Source organism: Podarcis erhardii (genome assembly GCF_964252035.2).
Source record: "Podarcis erhardii genome assembly, chromosome: 12".
NCBI classification, from domain to species: domain Eukaryota; kingdom Metazoa; phylum Chordata; class Lepidosauria; order Squamata; family Lacertidae; genus Podarcis; species Podarcis erhardii.
The window spans coordinates 4,539,891-4,567,880 of record NC_138513.1 but is presented as its reverse complement, the minus strand read 5'-3'; the positions used below and the strand labels follow the sequence as shown (position 1 = coordinate 4,567,880).

The following is a 27,990-nucleotide window of genomic DNA, read 5'->3' as shown; positions in this document are numbered from 1 at the left end:
AGGTTTTGAATAAACATACACAAATTTATTGGATTAATATGGTGGATAGATAATATAAGCATGTATACAATTTTTTAATATGCGGAGAACAATATGGGATAAGAAATCAGAGAGAGCAGCTGAAGGAAGTCCTGGGGGGTGGAGGAGGGGAAAAATGGGAGGGGGAAAACAATGAAGATGATTTCTATTGTTGATTTGTATTGTTGATTTGTTATGTTGAATTTGTTAATATATATTTTTTTAAGTAAAACTATAGGCCAAACCTATAGGGACACGGGTGGCGCTGTGGGTTAAACCACAGAGCCTAGAACTTGCTGATCAGAAGGTCGGAGGTTCAAATCCCCGCGACGGGGTAAGCTCCCGTTGCTCGGTCCCTGCTCCTGCCCACCTAGCAGTTCAAAAGCACGTCAAAGTGCAAGTAGATAAATAGGTACCACTCCGGTGGGAAGGTAAATGGCGTTTCCGTGCGCTGCTCTGGAAGCTGTACGCCGGCTCCCTCAACCAATAAAGCGAGATGAGCGCCGCAACCCCAGAGTTGGGCACGACTGGACCTAATGGTCAGGGGTCCCTTTACCTTTACCTTATAGGCCAAACCAGTTAGCCAAAGAATGCAAAACCCTCTCCTTACGCGCTGTAGCCGCCAGGCGTTTGGTCTCTGGCAAGAATGCAGCTCAGCAAAAGCATCCCACGGACTCCCTCTGCTTCAGGGAAGCGCTAAAGGAGTCCTAACAAAAGCCTCTTTGTATTCTCAGGCGCTCTTTGCTCTCTGTAGGCGAGGAGATGCCAAGCCGATCCTCCTTCGCTTAACGGACCAAGCCCAGCGACCTGGGACAGAACATTCCTGGCCCAGCCAGCCAGAACCGGAGCTTAGGTGGGAGACGGAGGAGGAAGAAATGATGCACACAATTTATTCTAGGGCTCGGAAACCTCCAGCAGCTCTCCATGGACATATAAGAGCATGGCGGCTAACAGATTGAGGTTGAATCCTGACAAGACAGAAGGACTGTTTTGGGGGGACAGGAGGCGGGCGGGTGTGGAGGACTCCCTGGTCCTGAATGGGGTAACTGTGCCCCTGAAGGACCAGATGCGCAGCCTGGGAGTCATTTTGGACTCACAGCTGTCCATGGAGGTTCAGGCGAGTTCTGTGTCCAGGGAAGCTGTTTACTGGCTCCATCTGGTACGCAGGCTGAGACCCTACCTGCCCGCGGACTGTCTCGCCAGAGTGGTGCATGCTCTGGTTATCTCCCGCTTGGACTACTGCAATGCGCTCTATGTGGGGCTACCTTTGAAGGTGACCCGGAAACTACAACTAATCCAGAATGTGGCAGCCAGACTGGTGACTGGGAGCAGCCGCCGAGACCACATAACACCGGTCTTGAAAGACCTACATTGGCTTCCAGTACGTTTCCGAGCACAATTCAAAGTGTTGGTGCTGACCTTTAAAGCCCTAAACGGCCTCGGTCCAGTATAACTGAAGGAGCGTCTCCACCCCCATCATTCAGCCGGACACTGAGATCCAGCGCCGAGGGCCTTCTGGCGGTTCCCTCCCTGCGAGAAGCCAAGTTACAGGGAACCAGGCAGAGGGCCTTCTCGGTGGTGGCGCCCGCCCTGTGGAACACCCTCCCATCAGGTGTCAAGGAAATAAACAACTATCTGACTTTTAGAAGACATCTGAAGGCAGCCCTGTTTAGGGAAGTTTTTAATGTTTGATGTTTTATTCAACAGTGGTACCTCAGGTTACAGATGCTTCAGGTTACAGACTCCGCTAACCCAGAAATAGTACCTACAATAGGTACCACTGTACTGGGAAAATGAATTAGATAGCGCGCTGTAAATTTTAAATTGCTTTTCCATAATTCCTCCCATTTTTGTAGCTCTATTGAGTATCCAAAATCCTGGTACACATCACCACGTCTATCAGCAAACCACAGATCTCTGGCATTCTCCCCAGAGCTCCAAAGCTGCTCTGTGTGGGGCACTTGGGTGAATGTGACACAGCTCAAAGCAGTCTTAAATTTTCCAGGCAGCAATGAGTGTCTTCTAACTTCCTGCTAGATGCACAGAATTGATGAGTGGCATGGCTTAGGAACTTCTGAGGTGGCCGTGTTTCGGTCAGTGACCAGGAACAGCTATTTAACTCGTGACAGGGAATAACCTTGAGAAGTTATGGAAACCTTAGATGCTCGGTGCACAACTGCCTGTTCTAATGGTAGCTTCTTGCAGCTGAAAATGGAGAACACCAACCGCAGGGTGTGGGGGGTTTTAGGGAAGGGGTAGTTCTTGGATAGGGGATGGGGGTGGCGCTGTGGGTTAAACCACAGAGCCTAGGACTTGCCGATCAGAAGATTGGTGGTTCGAATCCCCGCGACAGGGTGAGCTCCCATTGCTCGGTCCCTGCTCCTGCCAACCTAGCAATTTGAAAGCACGTCAAAGTGCAAGTAGATAAATAGGTACCAGTCTGGCGGGAAGGTAAACAGCATTTCCGTGCGCTGCTCTGGTTCGCCAGAAGCGGCTTAGTCATGCTGGCCACATGACCCGGAAGGTGTACGCCGGCTCCCTCGGCCAGTAAAGCGAGATGAGCGCTGCAACCCCAGAGTCGGTCACGACTGGACCTAATGGTCAGGGGTCCCTTTCCCTTTCCCTTTAGTACCTGGATAGGGGACACGTCGTGCTCCTTCTGGGGTAGTTTGTTCACTGTTGGTCCCCATCCTGCACTCAGCTCTCACCTGGGGCTCCTAGAAGCTGTCTGCATGTGACAGCGGCTACATTCCTGGGAAACGGCTTCAACTGGTTGGTTAATCCCAGCGCCGGATTTACGTATAAGCTAAAGAAGCTATAGCTTAGGGTCCCACTCTCTTGGGCCCCCCAAAAAATATTAAAGAAAAAAACAAGGTACCACTTTATGGGGTGCCTACATTATGCATGGGCAAATGGCTTGAGATACCTATTAGGTCCATAAATTACCATCTAGCATATTGTTAGAGCTTAATAATTATTTCACTATTAATATTCTACTACCTTTGAAGGTGACCTGGAAACTGCAATTAATCCAGAATGCGGCAGCTAGACTGGTGAGTGGGAGCGGCCGCCGAGACCATATAACACCAGTCCTGAAAGACCTGCATTGGCTCCCAGTACGTTTCCGAGCACAATTCAAAGTGTTGGTGCTGACCTTTAAAGCCCTAAATGGCCCTGGCCCTGTATTCCTGAAGGAGCGTCTCCACCCCCATCGTTCTGCCCGGACGCTGAGGTCCATCTCCGAGGGCCTTCTGGCTCTTCCCTCCCTGCGAGAAGCCAAGCTACAGGGAACCAGGCAGAGGGCCTTCTCGGTAGTGGCACCCGCCCTGTGGAACCCCCTCCCATCAGATGTCAAAGAGAAGAACAACTACCTGACATTTAGAAGTTTATAATGTGTGACATTTTAATGTATTCTTAATCTTTGTTGGAAGCCGCCAGAGTGGCTGGGAAAACCCAGCCAGATGGGCGGGGTACAAATTATTATTATCATCATCATCATCATCAGAGGTCATCCAATCCAGCTCAATGCAGGATGCAACTGCAGTCTTCAGTGGCAGGTGAGCACCAGCTGAACATCAATGTGTCCATTCAGGGAGGGCCCACAATCTCACAATTTCCACTTTCCTTCCCTGCTTTGGGGCCAAATCATCTGTTCTTTGCAGAGAACCACATTCTTGAGAAAACCATAATGGGGACACCTAGTGGCCAAATGGCACAACTACATCGGAGCATTGGAATCAGGCTTACCGACACACTTCAAGCCCTTTCCCCAGGGGTACCGTATTTTTCGCTCTATAAGACGCACCAGACCACAAGACGCACCTAGTTTTTGGAGGAGGAAAACAGCAAAAAAAATATTCTGAATCTCAGAAGCCAGAACAGCAAGAGGGATCGCTGCGCAGTGAAAGCAGCAATCCCTCTTGCTGTTCTGGCTTCTGGGATAGCTGCGCAGCCTGCATTCGCTCCATAAGACGCACACACATTTCCCCTTACTTTTTAGGAGGGAAAAAGTGAGTCTTATAGAGCAAAAAATACGGTAACTCTCATTTAGAGTTCCCAGGATATATATTTTTGTGGGGGGGGTGCTTTAAATGCATGGTGCGTACGCAGCTGGAGTCAGACTATCTAGCTTAGATTCACCAATAAAGAGCAAAACTCGGGATTCATAGGATTGCAAAATTGGAAGGGACCCAGTGGGTCATCTAGTCTAACCCTCTGCAAAGCAGGTGGGGCATTCGCAGCCCCACCTGGAGCTCCTGGGCTTGGGGTTTTTCCATGCAAAGCATTCCATGCCGCCTTAGAAAATGCACATGAAATGTGTTCTCATCACCAAACATGGCTGGCAAGCTTATTGCCAAAGGATTTTGCCCTTTCTCTCTTTTTTGCCTTGCTTGGACCATCCTCCTACCATTTTTAAAGTCTTAAGACTTGGCATCTGATCTTCCTTTTTTCCTCATCCCTCCCAGTTCTGCTTTCCTTTGCTGCTGCATCCCTTAGACTTCAAGTAGGGACTGACTCGTTTTTTTACTTGTCTGCACGCAGGCCGATCTGGGAGTCTTGTTTGGCTAAATAATAATAATTTATTATTTGTACCCCGCCCATCTGGCTGGGTTTCCCCAGCCACTCTGGGCGGCTTCCATAGAAACAAAAAATACAGTAAAATATCACAGATTAAAAACTTCCCTGAACAGGGCTGCCTTAAGATGTCTTCTGAATGTCAGGTAGTTATTTATCGCTTTGACATCTGGTGGGAGGGTGTTCCACAGGGAAGGCGCCGCCACCGAGAAGGCCCTCTGTCTGGTTCCCTGTAACCTCACTTCTCGCAATGAGGCAACTGACAGAAGGCCCTCGGTGCTGGATCTCAGTGTCCAGGCTGAACGATGGGGGTGGAGACGCTCCTTCAGGTATACAGGACTGAGGCCGTTTAGGGCTTTAAAGGGCAGCACCAGCACTTTGAATTGTGCTCGGAAACGTACTAAAGAGCAGGCTGCAATTGCAAATAAACAAATAAGTCAGCAGCAATGCCACCCCTCCGACTTCTCTCAAACAGCTCCTCGAAAGATCCATCTTTAACCTCAAGCCTTCCACGGGCAAACTCTCAGTCTCTATGTCCTACTGTAACTAAATACAACAAGGCATTGATTCCCTTGCCTCCACCCCCTGCCTTTCTCTGTTGTTGTCTTTCATGCTGTAATCTCCTGGGGATAAAAAAGCTTTTAAAAATTAAATGATCAAACCCAGCAGTTATTTCTCACTTTCGTCCTAACACAACTTTCTGCCCTAAAACGGCCATATCTACACAAAACATTTAAGGCGCATTACAATCCCCAGAAATCTTTTTGGTGTTTTTTTTTGGGGGGGGGGATGATTTACCCCCTGCAGAACTACCACTCCCAGCACCCTTAACAAACTACAATTCCCAGGATCCTGGGTGTGATGGGGGAGCCGTGCACTTTAAAATATGTTCTAAATGTACAGTGTGGATTTGACCACACAGGAAAACCAGTCCTTTGCTAACACAGTATCAAGTCGAGAAATTTCTGTACCTTTGACAAGAGTAAATCAAGAGCTCAACAGCCACATCCTCCGAAAGTTGCATCCCAGCAGATTGTGCATAGCACAGAGCTGACCCCTCTCTGTCTCTTTGCATGCTCTGTTCTTTCCCTGACACTTTTTGGACAGTGACGGGCAGGGGAGAAATTTATAGAGAACGTTACGATACGATAATCTTTATTGACATTGTCCCATACAGAACAACGAAATTGAAAAAATCTACATCGGACATTCAAAAACCAACAAGCCTGCTATCCCAGCCTGGTTAACCCCCTAAAAACTCTGACACCCCATAATTAAATACAATATACTCCCACAGAGACTAGCTTACACTGCATTTAAAACCAAAATTGCATTTGGATAGAAAATGTTTCTCAGGCGGCTATTCCTAGTCTTTATAACCCCGTATCTTCTTCCAGAGGGACGCAAGTGGCGCTGCGGTCCCTTGCCAATCAGAAGGTTGGCGGTTCGAATCCCTGCGACAGGGTGAGCTCCTGTTGCTCGGTCCCTGCTCCTGCCAACCTAGCACATCAAAAGCACATCAAAGTGCAAGTAGATAAATAGGTACCACTGTGGCGGGAAGGTAAACAGCATTTCCGTGCGCTGCTCTGGTTCGCCAGAAGTGGCTTAGTCATGCTGGCCACATGACCCGGAAGCTGTACGCCGGCTCCCTCGGCCAATAAAGCGAGATGAGCGCCACAGCCCCAGAGTCAGCCACGACTGGACCTAATGGTCAGAGGTCCCTTTACCTTTACCTTCTTCCAGAAGGCAGAAGCTGAAAGAGATCATTTCTGGGGTGCGCACTATCCTGCGCTATCTCTGCAGCTTTCTTATGATACCTGGAAGCATAGATTTGATCCAAGGTGGGAAGAGTGCACCCAATTATTCTCTCTGCAGTCTTTACAACCCTGGACAGCATTGTTTTCCCCCTGACCGTGCAGCTCCCAAACCACACACACCGACCATAAGTTAACACACTCTCCATAGTACAATGGTAAAATGCCATCAACAGGTCCTTTGAGAGGTTGTTTTTCCAGAGGATTCTCAGAAAATATAACCTCTGCTGTGCTCTCTTCATCAGGTCTTTACTGTTTTTCTCCCCAGGTTAGGTCACCTCTCAACTCCATCCCCAGAAATCGAAACACCGAGACCTGTTCCACACACTTCCCCTCAATAATGAGTTTCGGGTTTCGTTCAGTCGCCCACAACTCACCCGCAGGGAAGACAAAGACTCATTCTGCTAGAAGGTGGGGTCAGGCGATACCAGCAAGGCACGACCACAGGGCAAGGACCTCAGCTGAGCTGCGCATCGTTTTCCTCTGTGAAACACGGATGGCCTTTGCTCCCCTGTCTGGCCCTTCCCCAAAGTCCCAGCCCTTCAGGAGAATTCTCAGGCTCACATGCTCTCCTGTTGACGGAAGTCTTCCAGGCCAACCCTTTGGATTTGCTCTCCAAAGGAAGAAAAAAAAAAGAGAGAGGCACATCTCTGTCTCCCAGGATGCACTGCGAGCGCATTCCTGGTGCTCATGGAAACTGCTTGAACGGCAGCCAAGATCTGTACGCCTTGGCAGAAGGCCGCAGCAGCTAAGCTGGCAAGCATTTGAGAGAATTAAGCAGCAAGGATACATACATCACGGCTGACAGCTCTAAACTGGAAAGCTGACACCGGGTTCAGCATCCGGGACGGGAAAAACAAGTCATTGTTCTGCAGCAAGGATAGGAAGGGTCCTTGCCCCCAAAGAGCTTACAATCCGACTGGCAGGGGACAGGAAGTTTGGATGGTTACACAACCACACACTCAAACGTGACATTTTGAAATGTGAAATTTAATTGCGAGGGATCTGTTTGGCATCCACATTGTTCCCTAAACTGAGTTTGTGGCTTGCCCCGGAGAAATGCAAGGCAGAGGATATTACTGAGGGTGCAAAAGCGTTTATGGAGGAGTACATTTTGCTCTAGGGGCATGGGTGGCGCTGTGTGTTAAACCACAGAGCCTAGGACTTGCCAATCAGAAGGTCGGCGGTTCGAATCCCCGTGACGGGGTGAGCTCCCGTTGCTCGATCCCTGCTCCTGCCAACCTAGCAGTTCGAAAGCACGTCAAAGTGCAAGTAGATAAATAGGTACCACTCCTGCAGGAAGGTAAACGGCGTTTCCGTGCGCTGCTCTGGTTCGCCAGAAGCGGCTTAGTCATGCTGGCCACATGGCCCAGAAGCTGTATGCCGACTCCCTTGGCCAGTAAAGCGAGATGAGCGCCGCAACCCCAGAGTCGGTCACGACTGGACCTAATGGTCAGGGGTCCCTTTACCTTTACCTTTACCTTTTGATCTGCTCCTCAATGCAAATCAAAACTCAGCATCCAACCACGACTGGTCACCCCACCACCACCCCAGAGTTCTCTACCCTGGGGAAACCCAGACAGATGGGCGGGGTATAAATAAATAATAATTATTATTATTATTATTATTATTATTATTATTATTATTATTCCCTACCCTTTTTCAAAAGAGGGAAATTGGGTGGTGTTGGTGATGGGAGAGATAAGCAACCCTCTTCCAGCGTAAATCAGCTGCTGCGTCTGATCGCCTGGAGGACGTCGCTGCTCGTCATAGGCGAGCGGCCGTTCCACAGCTTGCACAGCCCAGGCAGGTGCCCTTCTCATCTACCCATCTGTGCAATCAGGAGGAGGAAACCAGGCAATTCAGACCCGGTTCCTCCGCCGGAGAGAAAGCAGGCCTGGGATAAGTTAATAAGCCGGGTCTCCGGGGAGCCGGGCAGAAGCAGCCAGCAATATCATCCCGCTGCCGACCTGGGAGATCGCACCCATCCACCCCGGCTGCTCCCCGGACCAAGGCTGCTGAGTGTAAACGAACCCAGCCTAATGAATTAATTAATGCCTCCCCAGGGCTGCCTTTGTGGCTGCGAGGGAAGCGGCCGCAGATTGCTGGAGGGTGCAGAGCCATCGCCGGCAGATGTTGGGGGGGTGGCTGGTGGCAAGCAGGCGATTGACAAGACAGCTAGCAGCCAGCTAGCCGGACCATCCATCAGCCGCCCTTCTCAGGCTCCGCTTCGCAGAGAGACAAGACGAGCAAGACACAGACAGGGGAAAAGATGGCGCTGGACCACCCCATGAGACCGACACTTTGTCCCTTCAGCGGGTCGCCCTCCTTGCTGTTATGCTACTCCCGAACCGCTCTGAGTCAGCTGATAGAGGTAAGGAGAAAGACCCCTCAGAAAAAAAAACCCTGCACAGAATGGAATTATTATCCTTTAACTGCGTCTGGCACCAGGGCAACCCAGAGACCCTGTTTGGGTTTCAGGTGGTAGCAGCAAGCCAGAGGGGCTTGGTTAAGTTAGTTTTCTTCCTATGATGATCCGGACTCTGAATTTTGTACCCCGAGAGAGACAGCTGGTTTGTCTGTACCGGGGGAGACCTAGGGGAGAAAAATCAAGTTTCTAGCTCTCATGGCCGAGGTATAATAATAATAATAATAATAATAATAATAATAATAATAATAATAATAATAATAATAATTTATTTATACCCTGCCCATCTGGGCGGCTTTCAACAGAACACCAAAATACAATAACCTATTAAACATTAAAAGCCTAAAGAGGGCTGCCTTCCGATGTCTTCTAAAAGTCTGGTAGTTGTTGTTCTCTTTGACATCTGGTGGGAGGGTGTTCCGCAGGGCGGGTGCCACCACCGAGAAGGCCCTCTGCCTGGTTCTCTGTAACTTGGCTTCTCGCAGCAAGGGAACCGCCAGAAGGCCCTCGGTGCTGGACCTCAGTGTCCGGGCAGAACAGTGGGGGTGGAGAAGCTCCTTCAGGTATACTGGACCGAGGCCGTTTAGGGCTTTCAAGGTCAGCACCAATACTTTGAATTGTGCTCAGAAACGTACTGGGAGCCAGTGTAGGTCTTTCAAGACCGGTGTTATATGGTTTGTAAGAAAGCTTGCCCAAGTCTGAGAAATGTGGCGCTGTCGTTTGTTTGGGGAATGCACAGCGCATGTAAGAGAGAACTTATTTTGAAAACGTGCAAAGAATACTTCTATCATCGCCATGTAACTACAGCTCCCCCCCCCCCACATAGAGGGTGAGCTGCCAAATCAGTGGGTATTTTCTTCCAGATAGGGTTAAGCCTCGGCGGTTGTGTATTTAAAGATTTGCCCTGGACCCCATAGAGAGGGCAGGTGCTGTCCTCCCTCTTTGTCCTGGGGCAAGTCTGTCTGTCTTGAACGGAAGGAAAAAGGAGGGGCGATCCTCAATAATTATATTTTCTTTCAAATTAGTGTGCTGTTCTCCAGGGGTGGAGATGCCCTGGTCATTAAGGCTGTATAGAAAAGAGGGCTATTAATGGATACTAGACGCAAATCAGTGTTAGAAACTGAGATAGAAAAGCTAATCGCCAAATAACACCTTAAACCTGGGTTACGGTCAGCACAACAGAATGTCTAGGTGCCTTTTCCCCTTCAATGAGAGTTGCTGTTGTTGTTAATTTTATATACTGTTTTGTATTTTAAAGAAAAAAATCTCAGTGCAGTTTACAACACATTAAAACATCAAATACAACAATCCAGAATTAAACAAATTCAAGCTTCAAATTCAAGCTTCAATTTCGGATCCTTCTCTAATAGACAATTGGCTTTCCCTTTACAGTGGTACCTTGGTTCTCAAACTTAATCCGGAAGTCCGTTTCAAAACCAAAACGTTCCAAAACCAAGGTGCGCTTTCCCATAGAAAGTAATGCAAAAGGGATTAATCCGTTCCAGACTTTTAAAAACAACGCCTAAAACAGCAATTTAACATGGATTTTAGTATCGAGACCATTGATCCATAAAATGAAAGTAATAATCACTGCACTGTAAATAAGACAGTATTGTACAGTGGTACCTTAGGTTACATACGCTTCAGGTTACAGACTCCGCTAACCCAGAAATAGTGCTTCAGGTTAAGAACTTTGCTTCAGGATGAGAACAGAAATTGTGCTCCAGCGGCACGGCAGCAGCAGGAGGCCCCATTAGCTAAAGTGGTGCTTCAGGTTAAGAACAGTTTCAGGTTGAGAACGGACCTCCGGAACGAATTAAGTACTTAACCTGAGGTACCACTGTAGATGATAAAAATTAAAACTATTTTTTTCCCCTTACCTGCACTGATGATAGTCCTTGTTTGGATGGGGGCTTTTATCCATTTCTGCAGTCACACAATCAATCAATCAATCAATCAGTAGTGGAACCGGGTTCCACACAGTCACAAAAACAAATTAATTGAAAAAGCCTCAAAAAACAAAAATGCAAAATAAAAAGTAAAGCGCTAAACTTTATCCGTTCCGGAAGTCCGTTTGACTTCTGAAATGTTTGAAAACCAAGGCGCAGCTTCTAATTGGTGCAGGCGCCCCGGAAACAATAGCCGACAGCCACATCGGACGATTGGCTTCCGAAAAACATTACAGTGGTACCTCGGGTTAAGTACTTAATTCGTTCCGGAGGTCCGTCCTTAACCTGAAACTGTTCTTAACCTGAAGCACCACTTTAGCTAATGGGGCCTCCTGCTGCAGCTGTGCCGCTGGAGCACAATTTCTGTTCTCATTCTGAAGCAAAGTTCTTAACCTGAGGTATTATTTCTGGGTTAGCGGTGTCTGTAACTTGAAGCGTATGTAACCCGAGGTACCACTGTACTTACTTCCAGATTTTCAGTGTTTGAGAACCAAAGCGTTTGAGCACCAAGGCATTTGAGAACCAAGGTACAACCGTATTTGTTTACCTGCTTAATTTTTAGAGCTGCCCTATAGCAGAAGAACTCTAGGGCGGAAGTGTGGTATAGTGGTTAGAGTGTTGGATTAGGACCAGGAAGATCAGCGTTCAAATCCCCACTCGGTCCTGAAGCTCACTGGATGACCTTGGAGTCAGTCCCAGTCTCTTCACCTACCTCGCAGGGTCGCTGTAGGGATTAACTGAGGAGGGGGGTGAATAAGGTGGGAGATAAAGGCAAAAAATGAGCTCTTCTGCTGACCTGCTTAAGAAAGCTGGAGGGGTCAGATGGAGGTGTCAGTCACAAACCAGGCATCCCGAGATCTCAGCCCTACTTTTGATGAACAGGTTCTCTCTCCAGCATATTGGCTTGGTTATGTACTGAAGTTCTCAGCCTGGGCCAGCAGGGGGATACTGTAGATAGTTTTCACTCAGGTCCACATATGCAAATAAGGAATTGAAAGTGACGTTCATTGATTGGATAGTTACAGAAAGATTGTTACTGTTGCCTTGTAAACGTAAAGGGACCCCTGACCATTAGGTCCAGTCGTGACCGACTCTGGGGTTGCGGCGCTTTATTGGCCGAGGGAGCCGGCGTACAGCTTCCGGGTCATGTGGCTAGCATGACTAAGCCACTTCTGGCGAACCAGAGCAGCGCACGGAAACGCCGTTTACCTTCCCGCTGGAGCGGTACCTATTTATCTACTTGCACTTTTGTGCTTTTGAACTGCTAGGTTGGCAGCAGCAAGGACCGAGCAATGGGAGCTCACCCCATCACGGGGATTCGAACCGCCGACCTTCTGAATGGCAAGTCCTAGGCTCTGTGGTTTAACCCACAGCGCCACCCGCGTCCCTACTGTTGCCTTGTAGTGGAGCTCTATATAAGCAGGCTGGCTGAACCCTTCAGTTCAGTTCTGTTCTGGCCCGTGAATAAACAAGAGTTGTTTGAAGAATCGCTGTCATCTAATATGTTCACCACAACCTAACAGGCTTCATGTTTTATTGTTGTTTTTGCCCACTTGTTGAATTTAAAATGAATTGATTTTAGAATGCTGTGTATTATTGTTGTTAGCCGCTCTGAGCCCGGTTTCAGCTGGGGAGGGCGGGATATAAATATTTTTTTATTATTATTTATTATTGCTTGCAGCCTTGATTTATTTTTTTCTTTTATGGGAAAAGGAGACAGCTGTTGAAAATAAGTAAAGGAATAACCAAACACGCATGTCTGAATTAGCTCTTGTCCAATTTTAAAACTCCCAGAACGCCAGTTCCCTTGTGCTCCCTAAGGGAAAAAAACAAGGACATTTTAGCAAATTCAAAAAACCTGCTAGAACAGAAAACGTACCCCTGAAAAAGAGTACATGTCCTGGAAAAAGAGGACGCATGGCAGCCCTAGGCCAACTTGCTCTTAACTCCGGGTGAATAAAAAGCTACAAATCTGCCCATGAGCTTGCCAACTTGGGCAGGTAAAGCCCATCAGTTATCTGAGGCAAATTCAGGCCAGTCATTAATCCAAGCATATCCCAAACTTCCCATCTCAGAAGCAAGTTTGCAAAACCTGCTCCAGATTCAGACCATCATTAACAGCAATTAGCTCCGCCCATCGGCTCACCATCGCTGAATATTTAAAGCAAGCACCAGTTGCAAACACAGAAGGGGAAATTGGAGGCACAGTGGTACCTCAGGTTAAGTAATTAATTCGTTTCGGAGGTCCATACTTAACCTGAAACTGTTCTTAACCTGAAGCACCACTTTAGCTAATGGGGCCTCCTGCTGCTGCCGTGCTGCCGGAGCCCAATTTCTGTTCTTAAACTGAAGCAAAGTTCTTAACCTGAAGCACTATTTCTGGGTTAGCAGAGTCTGTAACCTGAAACGTATGTAACCTGAAGCGTCTGTAAGCTGAAGTGTATGTAACCTGAGGTACCACTGTATTGTTCAAAATATCATTATCACCACCATTATTTCATAAAATTTATACACCTCTTGATGGTAAAAAAACAAACCGTTTACTAAAAGGAATAAAACAATATAGTTACCACTAAGTAATAATTTAAGACATTTGAAAAATTATAACAACAACACGCTAAAAAGAGATGAAAACTCACATCAACTTTCTAAACACCTGGCATATTTAACAAAAATGTTTTTGGCAGGTGCCGAAAACAGTATAGTGATATCAATAGGAAAGGAGTTCCAAAGTGCAGACGCTGCCACACTAAAAGACTGGATTCTTACAACCCATACAGCACTTTTTAAGAAGTTGCCCTCTGAATTTGTTTGCCGCAGACCTTTTGGCATGATTATTAAGACTCCCTGGTCCTGAATGGGGTAACTGTGCCCCTGAAGGACCAGGTGCGCAACCTGAGATTCATTTTGGAGGCGCAGGTCAGTTCTGTGTCCAGGGCAGCTGTTTATCAGCTCCGTCTGGTTCACAGGATGAGACCCTCCCTGCCCACAGACTGTCTCACCAGAGTGGTGCATGCTCTGGTTATCTCCCGCTTGGACTACTGCAATGCGCTCTATGTGGGGCTACCTTTGAAAGTGACCCGGAAACTACAACTAATCCAGAATGCGGCAGCTAGACTGCTGACATGGAGCGGCCGCCGAGACCACATAACACCGGTCTTGAAAGACCTAGATTGGCTCCCAGTACATTTCCGAGCACAATTCAAAATGTTGGTGTTGACCTTGAAAGACCTAAATGGCCTCGGCCCAGTGTACCTGAAGGAGTGTCTCCACCCCCATCGTTCTGCCCGGACACTGAGGTCCAGCTCTGAGGGCCTTCTGGCGGTTCCCTCCCTGCGAGAAGCCAAGTTACAGGGAACCAGGCAGAGGGCCTTCTCGGTGGTGGCGCCCGCCCTGTGGAACACCCTCCCACCAGATGTCAAAGAGAAAAATAACTACCAAACTTTTAGAAGACATCTAAAGGAAGCCCTGTTTAGGGAAGCTTTTAATGTTTAATAGGTTATTGTATTTTAGTGTTTTGTTGGAAGCCGCCCAGAGTGGCTTGGGGGACCCAGCCAGATGGGCAGGGTATAAATAATAAATTATTATTATTATATTATTATATTATTATATTATTATATTATTAGATGCAAAGCACCTCTGTCTACCAGGTCTTAAGAGGCAAACAGGGAAAGATGGGTTGCAACACACACTTCTTGACTCTGAGAGCAAATATTGTCTTAACCCATGTCCCAGATCTGACTCCCAGAGGCAGTGCTTAAGTAACACACAAGCTGCCTCCAATAGAACACATTTTAACCACAATTTTGCATGCAAGACATCTTCACATCTTGCTATCCAAGTGTCACACATCCTACCTGAGCTTTGTCCTGGGTCCCTGGTCAAATCTTGGTAGCCTCTTCTTTTCTAGGCCATTGTGTCCTTTTGAAAAGCTTGTTTCCCCCTTCCTTCCCTTTCCCTCTTTTTGCTTCTTCAAGAAAGACTTTGCTTCAATTTCCTCTTTTTATAAAGCTCCCATTTGGAGAGGAGGCGGGTCTAAAAAGCAGCAGCCCCGCCTCCTAGCCAAACCGACTGACAGGGGAACTTTGCAAAAGATGGAGGCCAGTGAATGGGGAGAGGAATTCTCTTGCATGAAGCTAGATGCCTACATTTACCTGGGAGTAAGTCCCATTCAACTATCTGGGGCTGAATGCTGAGTAGAAAGTGCAGTGTAAAGACTTCCTCGTGGGCTAGAGGTTCACTGGGGTTTGAGAAATGAAGAAGAAGAAAAGGAGAACTGTTTATTCCCACCCACCACCACCAAGATCTGCAGAAAAGAATGTGTGTTAAAGATTCCTGTAAAATTCCTAAGGTTGCATAACTAGCAATAGCAAGGTTGCCAGCTGCTTTTAACTGGAGAGCTCCTGTCCCTTTAATATTTGGACACTGGGAGGAAAAGCGGCTTTTCTAGTCAAAGGGCTGGGAAAGGACTATTGCACGCCTAAGGAAGATGAATGTTGGAAGATTCAGGCCAGAGAAAGAAATGATTTATTCACACAGTGCTTTGTTAAATCTGCAAGCGCAGCTTTTTCCCGATTGAAACGCAGAGTGTTTGAGGACCAAGGCATTCGCAGGGAAACCAAAATGCTTGTTTGCAAAGCTATTGTCCTACCAACCTTACTGTACGCTTGTGAAACATGGACCACTTATAAATGCCATCTCCAGCTCCTCGAAATATTCCATCAACGGTGCCTCCGAAAAATCTTACACATCACTTGGGAAGACAGGTGAACTAATACCAGTGTACTGGAAGAAGCAAAGATCACCAGTGTTGAAGCAATGATTCTTCAACATCAGCTTTGTTGGACTGGTCATGCTGTGCAGATGCCTGATGATCGTCTTCCAAAAGGAACTACTCTATTCCCAACTTAAGAATGGAAAGTGAAATACCGGTGGACAACGAAAGAGGTTTAAAGACGCTCTCAGGGCAAATCTTTTAAAATGTAGTATGAGCACTGATAACTGGGAAACACTGGCTTGCAAGTGCTCCAGTTGGAGAACAGTGTTCTCCAACAGTTGGAGAACGGTGTCATGGGTTTTGAAGACACTCGAACTCAGGACACAAGGGAGAAATGTGCTAAGAGGAAGGCATGCTTGGCAAATCCACACCGTGATCAACTGCTGCCTGGAAACCTATTGTCCCCACTGTGGAAGGATGTGTGGATCCAGAATTGGCCTCCACAGTCACTTACGGATTCACTGTTTAAACCGTGCTTATGGAAGACAATCTTACTCAGGTCCAGCTCCGAGGGCCTTCTGGCGGTTCCCTCCCTGCGAGAAGCCAAGTTACAGGGAACCAGGCAGAGGGCCTTCTCGGTGGTGGCGCCCGCCCTGTGGAACGCCCTCCCACCAGATGTCAAAGAGAACAACAACTACCAGACTTCTGAAGGCATCCCTGTTTAGGGAAGCTTTTAATGTTTGATGCATTACTGTATTTTAATATTCTGTTGGAAGCTGCCCAGAGTGGCTGGGGAAGCCCAGCCAGATGGGCGGGGTATAAATAATAAATTATTATTATTATTATTATTATTGATCGCCAAAGAAGAAACTGCAGAACTCCCTCCAACAGGTTGCAGTGATGCTACCAACCTAGATGGCTTTAGAAGGATCCCACAAATTCCTGAAGGAGAGAGGGCTATCGATGGCTGGCAACAGCTCTACCTGGAGCTACTAGGGCTTGAACCGGGGACATTTTGCGTGTAAAGCAGATGATCTGCCCCTGAGCTATGGCCCTGGGGCAGCGGGTTAACCCAGCCTGAAAACTCTCCTCTCCTTCTTTCCATTGCAGTCTGCTCTGCAGACATCTGGTGCTGGAGGAGACTCTTGAGAGTCCCATGGACTGCAAGAAGATCCAACCTCTCCATTCTTATGGAAATCAGCCCTGAGTGCTCACTGGAAGGACAGATCCTGAAGCTGAGACTCCAATAATTTGGCCACCTCCTGAGAAGAGAAGACTCCCTGGAAAAGGCCCTAATGTTGGGAAAGATGGAGGGCACAAGGAGAAGGGGACGACAGAGGACGAGATGGTGGGACAGTGTTCTCAAAGCTACCAGCATGAGTTTGATCAAACTGCGGGAGGCAGTGGAAGACAGGAGTGCCTGGCCTGCTCTGGTCCAGGGGGTCACAAAGAGGCAGACACGACTAAATGACTAAACAACAACAATAACTGCAGACACCAGGAAGCTTTTAGCAGTCTGCTGAGAAAACACACCATCTGCTAATAGCCAGAGATCAAGTTGCAGGCACCAGGCAGAAGGCACCAGGGATGAGAGCAGCCTGCGCTCTCATGGCAAAGGGGTGGATCCTGCAGCAAGATGTGTCCAGTTCTGGGGGATATTGGCAGGCTGGAACGCAGGCAGAGCTTTTTTCCTGCTGCTCCAGAGGATAGGACCTGAAACGATGGATTCGGATTCCCGGGAGATTCTGACGAAACATTTAAAGAATTTCCTGATGGTAAGAGATGTTTGACAGGGGAACGGACTCACTCGCAAGATGGTGGACTCTCCTTCGCTGGATGTTTTCCAGCAAAGGTCAGGTGGCCGTCTTATAAAATCACAGAGTTTCAAGGGACCTCTGAGGGCCATCCAAACCAACCCACTGCAATGCAGTCTGTTGGGGATTTTTGAGCTGTGATTCCTACATTGCAGGGGGTTGGACTAGATGATCGCTGGGGGTTCCCTTCCAAGTCTACGGTTCTGATTCTAGACACCGGGCTGGGAGGAGCGCTTATCTATTGTAATAAACAAAAATCTGCCCTTATGGGGGACACAGGAGCCCTTATAGAGTCCTTTGTAGGTTCTCCATCAGTCGGAGAAAATAACAGAGGCCAACCAGAGAATATTGAGAAGCAAAGCAGCTCGTAAGCCTGTTCTTTATTGAACTGTTGCAACAGGGTGCTCCTCTCACACGCAGGAAAGGAGGATGACCCAGAAAAATGGTGTACCTGTCCTTATATAGACATTTTAAATTGCCCGCCCTGGAGTCCAAGACCACCTCCAGAAACATCATACCTACATCACAGAAGAGGCAGTCTACAACAGAAATCTGAGTACGTTGTTTATCTCCTGTCTGGCAGGTGACCTGTTAATGGTTACTTGATTGGATACCCTGGGGATGATAAATACTTAGTTCCTGAGCCAGGTCACAGGCTCACCCTGTTCATACACAGACATACCCTTAAGACAGGATTTGTGAAGGAAAAGACAATGGGGAGGCCTTTCCATTTTCCTTCCACCTTGCAGAGAAATATTTGAGGTCAATTTGGGAGGGACAAAATGGTTTCAGGACTTTTTCTGTGGGGTTTCAAACATGTGGTTTATATATGCAGTTATGAATATTTATTACAGTGGTACTTCGGGTTAAGTACTTAATTCGTTCTGGAGGTCCGTTCTTAACCTGAAACTGTTCTTAACCTGAAGCACCACTTTAGCTAATGGGCCCTCCTGCTGCCACCGTGCCGCCGGAGCCCAATTTCTGTTCTCATCCTGAAGCAAAGTTCTTAACCTGAAGCACTATTTCTGGGTTAGCGGAGTCTGTAATCTGAAGAGTCTGTAACTCAAGATACCACTGTAGTTAAATAGTGCTATTTTTGCAAAACATAATAATAGGAATGTCATCACAAGCATAATAATCTCTAGAACTTGCAGAGATCCAATGAAGACGAATGTTGGGAGATTAAGATGGATAGAAGAAAGTTGTTCTTCACGCAGCACAGTTCTTAACCTGAAGCACTATTTCTGGGTTAGTGGAGTGTGTAACCTGAAGCGTATGTAACCTGAGGTACCACTGTAAAGATAAGACCTTAATATTTTTTATTTTAATATACTGAGGAATATGTAAATAATGTAACACAATTTGCATCTTTTTACGACTGGGTGTCCCATCTCTTGGGTCTTATTGAGATGTGATTCCTGCGCTCTTGCCCACCTGAAGAGTCACCCATCACTGGGAGGACATCAGGTGAACCTGGAGGGATAACAGCCCTACAAGGATGTGATAGGTAGGGCTGTGTTTCAGCAACCCCCCTGCACAGTGGCTGCTCACATGGATTCTGCCTTTTAACAGCAGACACACTGCCTTCCGAGGGGGAGACAGAAATGCAAGCCTCCCACAATGGATTGTCAAGGGAGTTTGTTTTGTGTGGATGCAGCGAGAGGCTGGGCATGGCTGAAAGATGGGCTTCTGCTGCCCAAAGATCCATCAGCTGTAACCCGAACCTTGCTAACCCTAGAAAGCAAGTCTGCCTAGCAGAACTGCAGCTAATCTTCTTCCCTCTGGTGTTGGTGCTCACCTTTCTAGCCCTAAATGGCCTCAGCCCTATATACCTGAAGGAGCATCTCCACCCCCATCATTCTGCCCGGACACTGAGGTCCAGCTCCAAGGGCCTTCTGGCGGTTCCCTCCCTGCGAGAAGTGAGGTTACAGGGAACCAAGCAGAGTGCCTTCTTGGTGGTGGCGCCCGCCCTGTGGAACGCCCTCTCGTCAGATGTCAAGGAAATAAACAACTATCTGACTTTTAGAAGACACCTGAAAGCAGCCCTGTTTAGGGAAGTTTTTAATGTTTGATGTTTTTAGCAGTCCGTGGGTGGCGCTGTGGGTTAAACCACAGAGCCTAGGACTTGCCAATCAGAAGGTCAGTGGTTCGAATCCCCGCGACGGGGTGAGCTCCCATTGCTCAGTCCCTGCTCCTGTCAAACTAGCAGTTCGAAAGCACATCAAAGTGCAAGTAGATAAATAGGTACCGCTCCAGCGGGAAGGTAAACGGCATTTCTGTGTGCTGCTCTGGTTCGCCAGAAGTGGCTTAGTCATGCTGGCCACATGACCCGGAAGCTGTACGCCGGCTCCCTCGGCCAGTAAAGCGAGATGAGCGCCGTAACCCCAGAGTCGGCCACGACTGGACCTAATGGTCAAGGGTCCCTTTATCTTTACCTTTTAAAACCCAGCCAGATGGGCGGGGTATAAATAATAAATTATTATTATTATATTTATATTATTAAAAGAAACAAAGCAAGCAAGTTCCTAGCCCTCATGGGTTTGCCAAGAAAGGGTTAAAACGGCTCCGCTGACCCCAGCAGAGGGCTGAAAAAGCAGAGGGAGCTGGTCACGTTTCGGCTATTTGGTGACATTACACAAGCCGGCTCCCAGTTTGTGTGTACGCAAATGCACATAGGGAGGTGCCAAACTGGGTCTTTGACCCGGGTGAAATACAGTGCTACCTTGGTTCTCAAACTTAATCCATTCCGGAAGTCCGTTCCAAAACCAAAGTGTTCCAAAACCAAGGCGCGCTTTCCCATAGAAAGTAATGCAAAAGGGAATAATCTGTTCCAGACTTTGAAAAACAACCCCTAAAACAGCAATTTAACATGAATTTTACTCTCTAACGAGACCATGGATCCATAAAATGAAAGTGATAAACAATGTGCTGCAGCCACACAGTCAATCCATCAGTAGCTGAACTGGGCTCCACACAGTCACAAAAACAAAACAAAAAGAGCTGCAAAAACAGAAACGCAAAATAAATAGCAAAAACAGACAGACCTCAGCGTAACACTCAAAATGAATGTGTGGCACTCAAAACGGAAGCGTAAGACTCAAAATGGAGCATGTTTGGCTTCCGAAAAAGGTTTGCAAACCGGAACACTTACTTCCGGGTTTGCAGTGTTTGAGTTCCAAGTTGTTTGAGAACCAAGGTACCACTGTAAAGCCTAATTTCGCCCCTGGCTTGATGTTTCTTTCTTTCTTTCTTTCTTTCTTTCTTTCTTTCTTAACGTTTTAATGAGCTTTTACTGGACTTTCTCCTCTTATCTTGTAATTTCATATTCAAATAAGAAAGGGGAGAGAGTAAAGCAATGCATTAAGTGTTTTGCAAAACCCTCACGTTCCTTTTGATCCCTTCGAGGACTGCACCAAGCGATTGCGATTTGCCTGCCAGTGGGAGTGGGAATTAAAATGCATTGTGGAGGGATTTCGGGGGGGGGGTGTTTAGGAATACCGTTTTGCTTTTTAATTATTCTTTGTATTTACAATTGCACCAAAAGTTCAGTCAGCTAGAAAGTAACTGTTTAAAAACAAAAGCGAAAATGCATCTTAAATTCCGATAACCTGCCCCTCCCAGTTTGCGTTTCCTCAGTTGCAGTACGCACTCTGAACAGCAAGCGGCGCTGCAACACAGTTTAATTGGCATCGCAGACTCTTGCCCGCAACATTATTTGCAAATGCAATCGCGTATTCCAGCAAGATACGGCTGGAAAAAATATTTTTATTAGCTTGCTCTGAGCTTGATTCTGTCATGAATCCTCACTTGTGCAAAGATCTAAGGGCAGCACAAACTTCCTTCAAAGGGTTTGCTGCCTTTGAAGTTGCTTTTTTAAAACATTAATTACGGGGCGCTCTAATCTTCCTAGGGATTGCCAACTTACTTGCTTTGCTCTCTTTTTTTCTGCTCCTCTGCTCTGCTTTTCCTAGCAGCTTCCTCTACCAGTCATGCTTACTTCCAGGGCGGGAGAGTTGCTGCTATTTAATTTGTAACCACTAAGTGCCCAGATTGACTCCGAAGCCGCTTTGTTGTTGTTGTTTAGTCGTTCAGTCGTGTCCGCCTCTTTGTGACCCCCTGGACCAGAGCACGCCAGGCACTCCTGTCTTCCACTGCCTCCTGCAGTTTGGTCAAACTCATGTTCGTAGCTTCGAGAACACTGTCCAACCATCTCGTTCTCTGTTGTCCCCTTCTCCTTGTGCCCTCCATCTTTCCCAACATCAGGGTCTTTTCCAGGGAGTCTTCTCCTCTCATGAGGTGGCCAAAGTATTGGAGCCCCAGCTTCCAGTGAGCACTCAGGGCTGATTTCCTTCAGAATGGATCGGTTTGATCTTCTTGCAGTCCATGGGACTCTCAAGAGTCTCCTCCAGCACCATAATTCAAAAGCATCCATTTTTTGGCGATCAGCCTTCTTTAAGGTCCAGCTCTCACTTCCATACATCACTACTGGGAAAACCAGAGCTTGAACTATACTGACCTTTGTCGGCAAGGTGATGTCTCTGCTTTTTATGATGCTGTCTAGGTTTGTCATTGCTTTTCTCCCAAGAAGCAGGCGTCCTTTAATTTCGTGACTGCTGTCACCATCTGCAGTGATCATGGAGCCCAAGAAAGTAAAATCTCTCACTGCCTCCATTTCTTCCCCTTCTGTTTGCTAGGAGGTTATGGGCCCAGTGGCCATGATCTTAGTTTTTTGGATGTTGAGCTTCAGCCCAACAGATACTTCATTTCCTCAGGGTCTTGTGAAAGAACAATGTTAAACATCAACTGATGAACTCCTTTTACCGGTCCACAATTGAAAGTGTCCTCTCGTATTGTATCACAGTGTGGTATGTTGGCTTGACAGCCATGGACAGAAAGTCTTTACAGAGGGTGGTGAACACAGCGCATGATATCATGGGCTGTCCCCTGAGCCCGCTAGATGACGTTGCAATGGATCCTTGCCTTAGGAGAGCAAGAAAAATTCTCAGGGACGATTCACACCCCCGCCAGCTCCTCTTTAATCTTCTACCCTCAGGCAGGAGATATAGAAGTATAATCAGTCGTACCAATGGGCTACAAAACAGTTTCTATCCGTGGGCTGTTAGGCTGCTGAACGGAAAATAATATAGTGCAACTGACTTTCGGGGTTGGTGTGTCGCGCAACAAGCACACAGAGTGCAATGAGATTGAGTATTTTTTTGGGGGGGGGGGAGGCTCGGTTAATTTCATTTTACACAGGTTGTACATTGACAATAAAGGTATTAGTTACAGGTAGGTAGCCGTGTTGGTCTGCCGTAGTCGAAACAAAATAAAAAAATTGCTTCCAGTAGCACCTTAGAGACCAACTAAATTTGTTATTGGTATGAGTTTTCGGGTGCATGGACACCTCTTCAGATAATAAAAGGTATTCTTATAACATTAATCATTAGCAATTAACTCCAGCAACGCTTCTGATGTTTGATCACACGACATTAGCCACAAGCCACGAGTATCCTGCATTCCTCAAGAAATACCACAGTTTCATCAACCAGCTTTCATCCAATATTAAAATATAAGTTGCAATTAAGCTGAGGTGTGTACGCCGAGGATAGTAATTGCACATGCCCAGAAGACAGGAGTTTGGTCCATCCGGCCCAGGCAGGAAGTTAAGACTATATCCTTCCACAGCGGTTAGTTGAGAACTATTTTTAACTTTTCTATATGGTTTGTATTATGCTTTTATTGCTGTAAACGGCTTTGGTCTATACCTTTAATGGCCTCAGCGGCCTATGTATGAGACTTGCGACCTGCAAGTGTAGGGCAGTATATCTTTATATTTATATATTTTTGTTGATTAAATTTATATACTTCCCTACACACACAGGTCGCAGATCTCATTCATAGGCCGCCTGGGCCATTAAAGGTATTGACCAAAGGTGTTTAAGTTGTTGTTGTTGTTGTTGTTGTTTAGTCATTTAGTTGTTTCCGACTCTTCGTGACCCCATGGACCAGAGCACGCCAGGCACTCCTGTCTTCCACTGCCTCCCACAGTTTAGTCAAACTCATGCTGGTAGCTTCGAGAACACTGTCCAACCATCTCGTCCTCTGTCGTCCCCTTCTCCTTGCACCCTCCATCTTTCCCAACATCAGGGTCTTTTCCAGGGAGTCTTCTCTTCTCAGGAGGTGGCCAAAGTATTGGAGCCTCAGCTTCAGGATCTGTCCTTCAATGGAGCACTCAGGGCTGATTTCCTTCAGAATGGAGAGGTTTGATCTTCTTGCAGTCCATGGGACTCTCAAGGGTCTCCTCCAGCACCATAATTCAAAAGCATCCGTTCTTCGGCGATCAGCCTTCTTTATGGTCCAGCTCTCACTTCCATACATCACTACTGGGAAAACCGTAGCTTGAACTATACGGACCTTTGTTTAAGTTAATGATATATTAATTCCAATGGGTCTACTCTGAGTAGGGCTTAGCTGCGTATGATCCCTTGACCCTTCCGCCTGTATGTGCTAACACTTCCTGTTCTTTTTTTTAGGCCACCACCGAGCCGCCAAAAAAGAAACCGGACCCCATCACATCGGAGACTGTGGTGATCTGGGGCTTGCGCCTCTGGCAAGTGGTTGGGATCTTTGCCCTATTTGTCATGAGTGTCAGTAAGTCTCACCTCTCTGCCTTCCATCCTAACCCTGAGAGCCTCATTCCAGCATTAGAAACTCAGATATACAGTGGTACCTTGGTTCTCAAACTTAATCCATTCTGGAAGTCCGTTCCAAAACCAAAGCGTTCCAAAACCGAGGCGTGCTTTACCATAGAAAGTGATGCAAAATTGATTAATCTGCTGCAGACTTTTGAAAGCAACCCCTATAACATAACTGTCAACTTTTCCCTTTTCTTGTGAGGAATCCTATTCGGAATAAGGGAATTTCCCTTTAAAAAAGGGAAAAGGTGACAGCTATGCCCTGAAACAGCAGTTTGACATGAATTTTACTATCTCATGAGGCCATGGATCCATAAAATGAAAGCAATAAACAATGTACTGCAGTCACACAATCAATCCATCAGCAGCTGAACTGGGTTCCACACAGTCACAGAAACAAAAAGTGTTAAGTTGTGGGTGAACGTATCAGACGACACAGCGATCCTTCAAACAGCTCTTGTTTATTCCCAGAACAGAACAGAACTGAACTGAAGGGTTCAGCCAGCCTGCTTATATAGAGCTCCACTACAACGCAACAGTAACCACTTTCTGTAACTATTCAATCACTGAACGTCACTTTCAATCCCTTATTTGCATGTGTGGACTTGAGTGAAAACTATCTACAGTGTCCCCCTGCTGGCCCAGGGTGAGAACTTCAGTACATAACAAAAAGAGCTGCAAAAACAAAAATGCAAAATAAATAGCAAAACCAGACAGACCTCAGCGTAACACTCAAATCGGAAGCGTAACACTCAAAACGGAGCATTTTCGGTTTGGAAAAATTTTGCAAACTGGAATGCTTACAGTGTTTGGGTTCCAAGTTGTTTGAGTACCAAGGCGTTTGAGAACCAAGGAACCACTGTATAAGCTAGGCGCCAAAGGACTCCTTAAACCAGGGTTACAGTCGCCAAAACGGAATGTCTGGTTGCCATTTTGGGGGACGGTGGCTTAAAATTTGTATTTTTCAATTTTTGGTGCCTGAAATTCATTCTGATGGCCTAGATAAAATAGAACAGATAGAATTCTGCAGGATGCGTTCCTAGTTTGTGAAAACAGCCAAGATCCCCAGGCTTGTTTCTCAAGATGGTGGAAATGTCAGGCGCTATCCTGGCACCTGGGCATCTTTACTTGGTTGCGAGTGGCCAATAGCCGGGTGCAAAATGCGCCTGGCGAATTTCGAAAGCTGAATGATTCACACAACAAGGTGTGAATGGTGCACAGAGAGGGGCGTGGTCTTGCTGGTGGATGGCCCCGCCCCTGGCCCCGCCCCTTGCTCATTCAGAAGCATAGCTGTCAACTTTTCCCTTTTTAAAATGGAAATTCCCTTATTCCGAATAGGATTCCTCGCAAGAAAAGGGAAAAGTTGACAGCAATGTTCAGAAGAAGCTATGGTTTTCCCAGTAGTGATGTATGGAAGTGAGAGCTGGACCATAAAGAAGGCTGATCGCCGAAGAATGGATGCTTTTGAATTGTGGCGCTGGAGGAGACCCTTGAGAGTCCCATGGACTGCAAGAAGACCAAACCTCTCCATTCTCAAGGAAATCAGCCCTGAGTGCTCACTGGAAGGAAAGATCCTGAAGCTGAGGCTCCAAGACTTTGGCCACCTCATGAGAAGAGAAGACTCCCTGGAAAAGACCCTGATGTTGGGAAAGATGGAGGGCACAAGGAGAAGGGGACGACAGAGGACGAGATGGTGGGACAGTGTTCTCGAAGCTACCAGCATGAGTTTGACCAAACTGCGGGAGGCAGTGGAAGACAGGAGTGCCTGGCATGCTCTGGTCCAGGGGGTCACGGAGAGTCCAACATGACTAAACGACTGAACAACAACAACAACAGCATGTTCAGAAGACCGGAGAGGAATGAACCCATAGGAGACTGTGGCTGCCGATACGATCCTGCTCACAGAGGCCCTCTCAGCAGAACGTAAGTGTCGTACTGGATCAGGCCCAGGGCTCAGCTAAGTCCTGATTGGCCGTCCAAAGTGGCCAATCAGAAGGCCAAAAGCAGTACCTGAGCGCAACAGCAACTCTCCCCCCATTGGCAGTTCTGAGATGCATGTTACTCATAAGTAATTCTCTGGTTTTAAGTGGCATTTGCTTCCCAAGCAACAGCTGCAGAACCGTAAACAAAACTTATTCTTCAGGTTAGCTCAGAAATCATCTCTGCTCTCAAGCGAGAAGGCTTAGGCCCCTTCAAGCAGCCAGCATAGGCAGGTCTACTCGGGAGTAGGTTTCCAAGATGCTCAAAGACCAGGGTTGCCTATCGCTCCCTTCTTCTGAGAGGTGATTCACGGACACACACAAATACTTCTTCATGTAGAAGTTTATAAAAATGCATGGCATGGGGAAAACACATACAGTGGTACCTTGGGTTAAGAACTTAATTCATTCCGGAGGTCCGTTTTTAACCTGAAACTGTTCTTAACCTGAAGCACCACTTTAGCTAATGGGGCCTCCTGCTGCCTCTGCGCCGCCGGAGCACAATTTCTGTTCTCATCCTGAAGCAAAGTTCTTAACCTGAAGCACTATTTCTGGGTTAGCGGAGTCTGTAACCTGAAGCGTCTGTAACTCGAGATACCACTGTAGTTAAATAGTGCTATTTTTGCAAAACACAATAATAGGAATGTCATCACAAGCATAATAATCTCTAGAACTTGCAGAGGTCCAATGAAGAGGAATGTTGGGAGATTCAAGATGGATAGAAGATAGTTGTTCTTCACGCAGCACGTTGTTAAACGGTGGAACTCCCTGCCACAAGAGGCAGTGATGGCCACGAAGCTGGAGAGGTTTAAAAGAGGACTAGAGGAGAGGGCTATCGATGGCTGCTAGCCAGGATGGCTGGGCCATGCCTCCACAGTTAGAGGCAGTGATGGTTCTAAATCCTAATTGCTGGGAACTACAGGAGGGAAGAGAAGAGAGAAGAGTTTGGATTTGATATCCCGCCTTTCACTCCCCTTCAGGAGTCTCAAAGCGGCTAACATTCTCCTTTCCCTTCCTCCCCCACAACAAACACTCTGTGAGGTGAGTGGGGCTGAGAGACTTCAGAGAAGTGTGACTGGCCCAAGGTCACCCAGCAGCTGCATGTGGAGGAGCGGGGAAGCGAACCCGGTTCCCCAGATTACGAGACTACCGCTCTTAACCACTACACCACACTGGCTCTGTGTGGGGCTCCTGTGTTCGAATCCTGCTTGCTGGTTTCCCATAATGTGCATCTGGTTGGCCGCTGTGAGAATAGATGGACTAGATGGGTCACTGGCCTGACCCAGAAGTTCTGTTTACATTCTTAAATTAGCTCAGAGGGCTGCCTATCACTCTTTTATTCTGAGAGCTGATTCACATTTTTAAGCACAATATTCAGAGTCCACTGGATCCCAGCAAAACTATACCAGAAGAAAATAACAAGGGCAGACAACTGCTGGAGATGTGGGAGTAAAAATGCGAACTTAGCACATATGATGATTAACTGCCTGATGATAAGATCATTTTGGTGCGAGGTGAGGATATTTACAGTAAGAGTAATAAAGAGAAATTGTTATTTAGGGGAATTGAATTTAATTCTAAATTATATTCCAGATACGTGGGAGATTTCAAGGGGTAAAATAAATAAATGGATGTACCGTGCTATATTAGAAGCAAAAAAACTTATTTTGATTAATTGGAAGAGCCACAAAAAGATTCCATTGAGCACATGGATTGCTAATATGGACAGATTAGCTACATATGAACGAATTGCATGTCGACGCAAATTAAGAATGGATAAATATGAAGAAATCTGGAAGGAATATTTAAGCGATAAGGCGGACAGTGGTGGGAGGAGAGAGAGGTGGGAAAATATTGTTAAAAGGGTGCAGTCATAGGTATATCAGTGTATTTAAATCTGAATTGTCAAATTATGTTATTGTTACTATGACTTTTGTTGTAGTGTTTTTTGCGGTTGTTGTTTGTATTGAAAAAATGATTAAATTTTTTTTAAAAAAGCAT

General features: G+C 46.8%; 2 protein-coding genes and 2 long non-coding RNA genes across 7 annotated transcripts in view; 2 read left to right on the top strand and 2 right to left on the bottom strand.

Moving 5' to 3' along the window:
• The window catches only part of LOC309326103, a 267,454-nt gene that overhangs the window by 60,858 nt on the left and 178,606 nt on the right, over positions 1 to 27,990 (top strand). The window lies entirely within an intron of this gene.
• Positions 1 to 27,990, bottom strand: part of ALS2CL (ALS2 C-terminal like) — a 90,061-nt gene that overhangs the window by 59,276 nt on the left and 2,795 nt on the right. The window contains exon 1 of one of the 4 annotated variants that reach the window (XM_081834234.1): positions 14,642 to 14,774. The exons of 2 other annotated variants lie outside the window; for them this stretch is intronic. The gene's annotated coding sequence lies outside the window, so the exon portion shown is untranslated. Of the gene's footprint in view, positions 1 to 6,784; positions 7,017 to 14,641; positions 14,775 to 27,990 lie in introns of those variants that run through there. One more of the 4 variants, XM_081834233.1, reaches the window with a different exon arrangement.
• Positions 4 to 7,847, bottom strand: LOC309326144. The gene is made up of 2 exons (XR_014150200.1): positions 7,696 to 7,847; positions 4 to 119 (listed from the first exon to the last, which is right to left on the bottom strand). It is a non-coding gene; the product is annotated as an uncharacterized lncRNA (long non-coding RNA).
• TMIE (transmembrane inner ear) overlaps positions 8,514 to 27,990 on the top strand; it is a 30,319-nt gene continuing 10,842 nt past the window's right edge. Inside the window, exons 1-2 of the mRNA XM_081834592.1 lie at positions 8,514 to 8,781; positions 23,849 to 23,966. Coding sequence (XP_081690718.1) covers positions 8,680 to 8,781; positions 23,849 to 23,966 — 220 coding nt within the window. The 5' untranslated portion in view covers positions 8,514 to 8,679. The remainder of the gene's footprint in view (positions 8,782 to 23,848; positions 23,967 to 27,990) is intronic.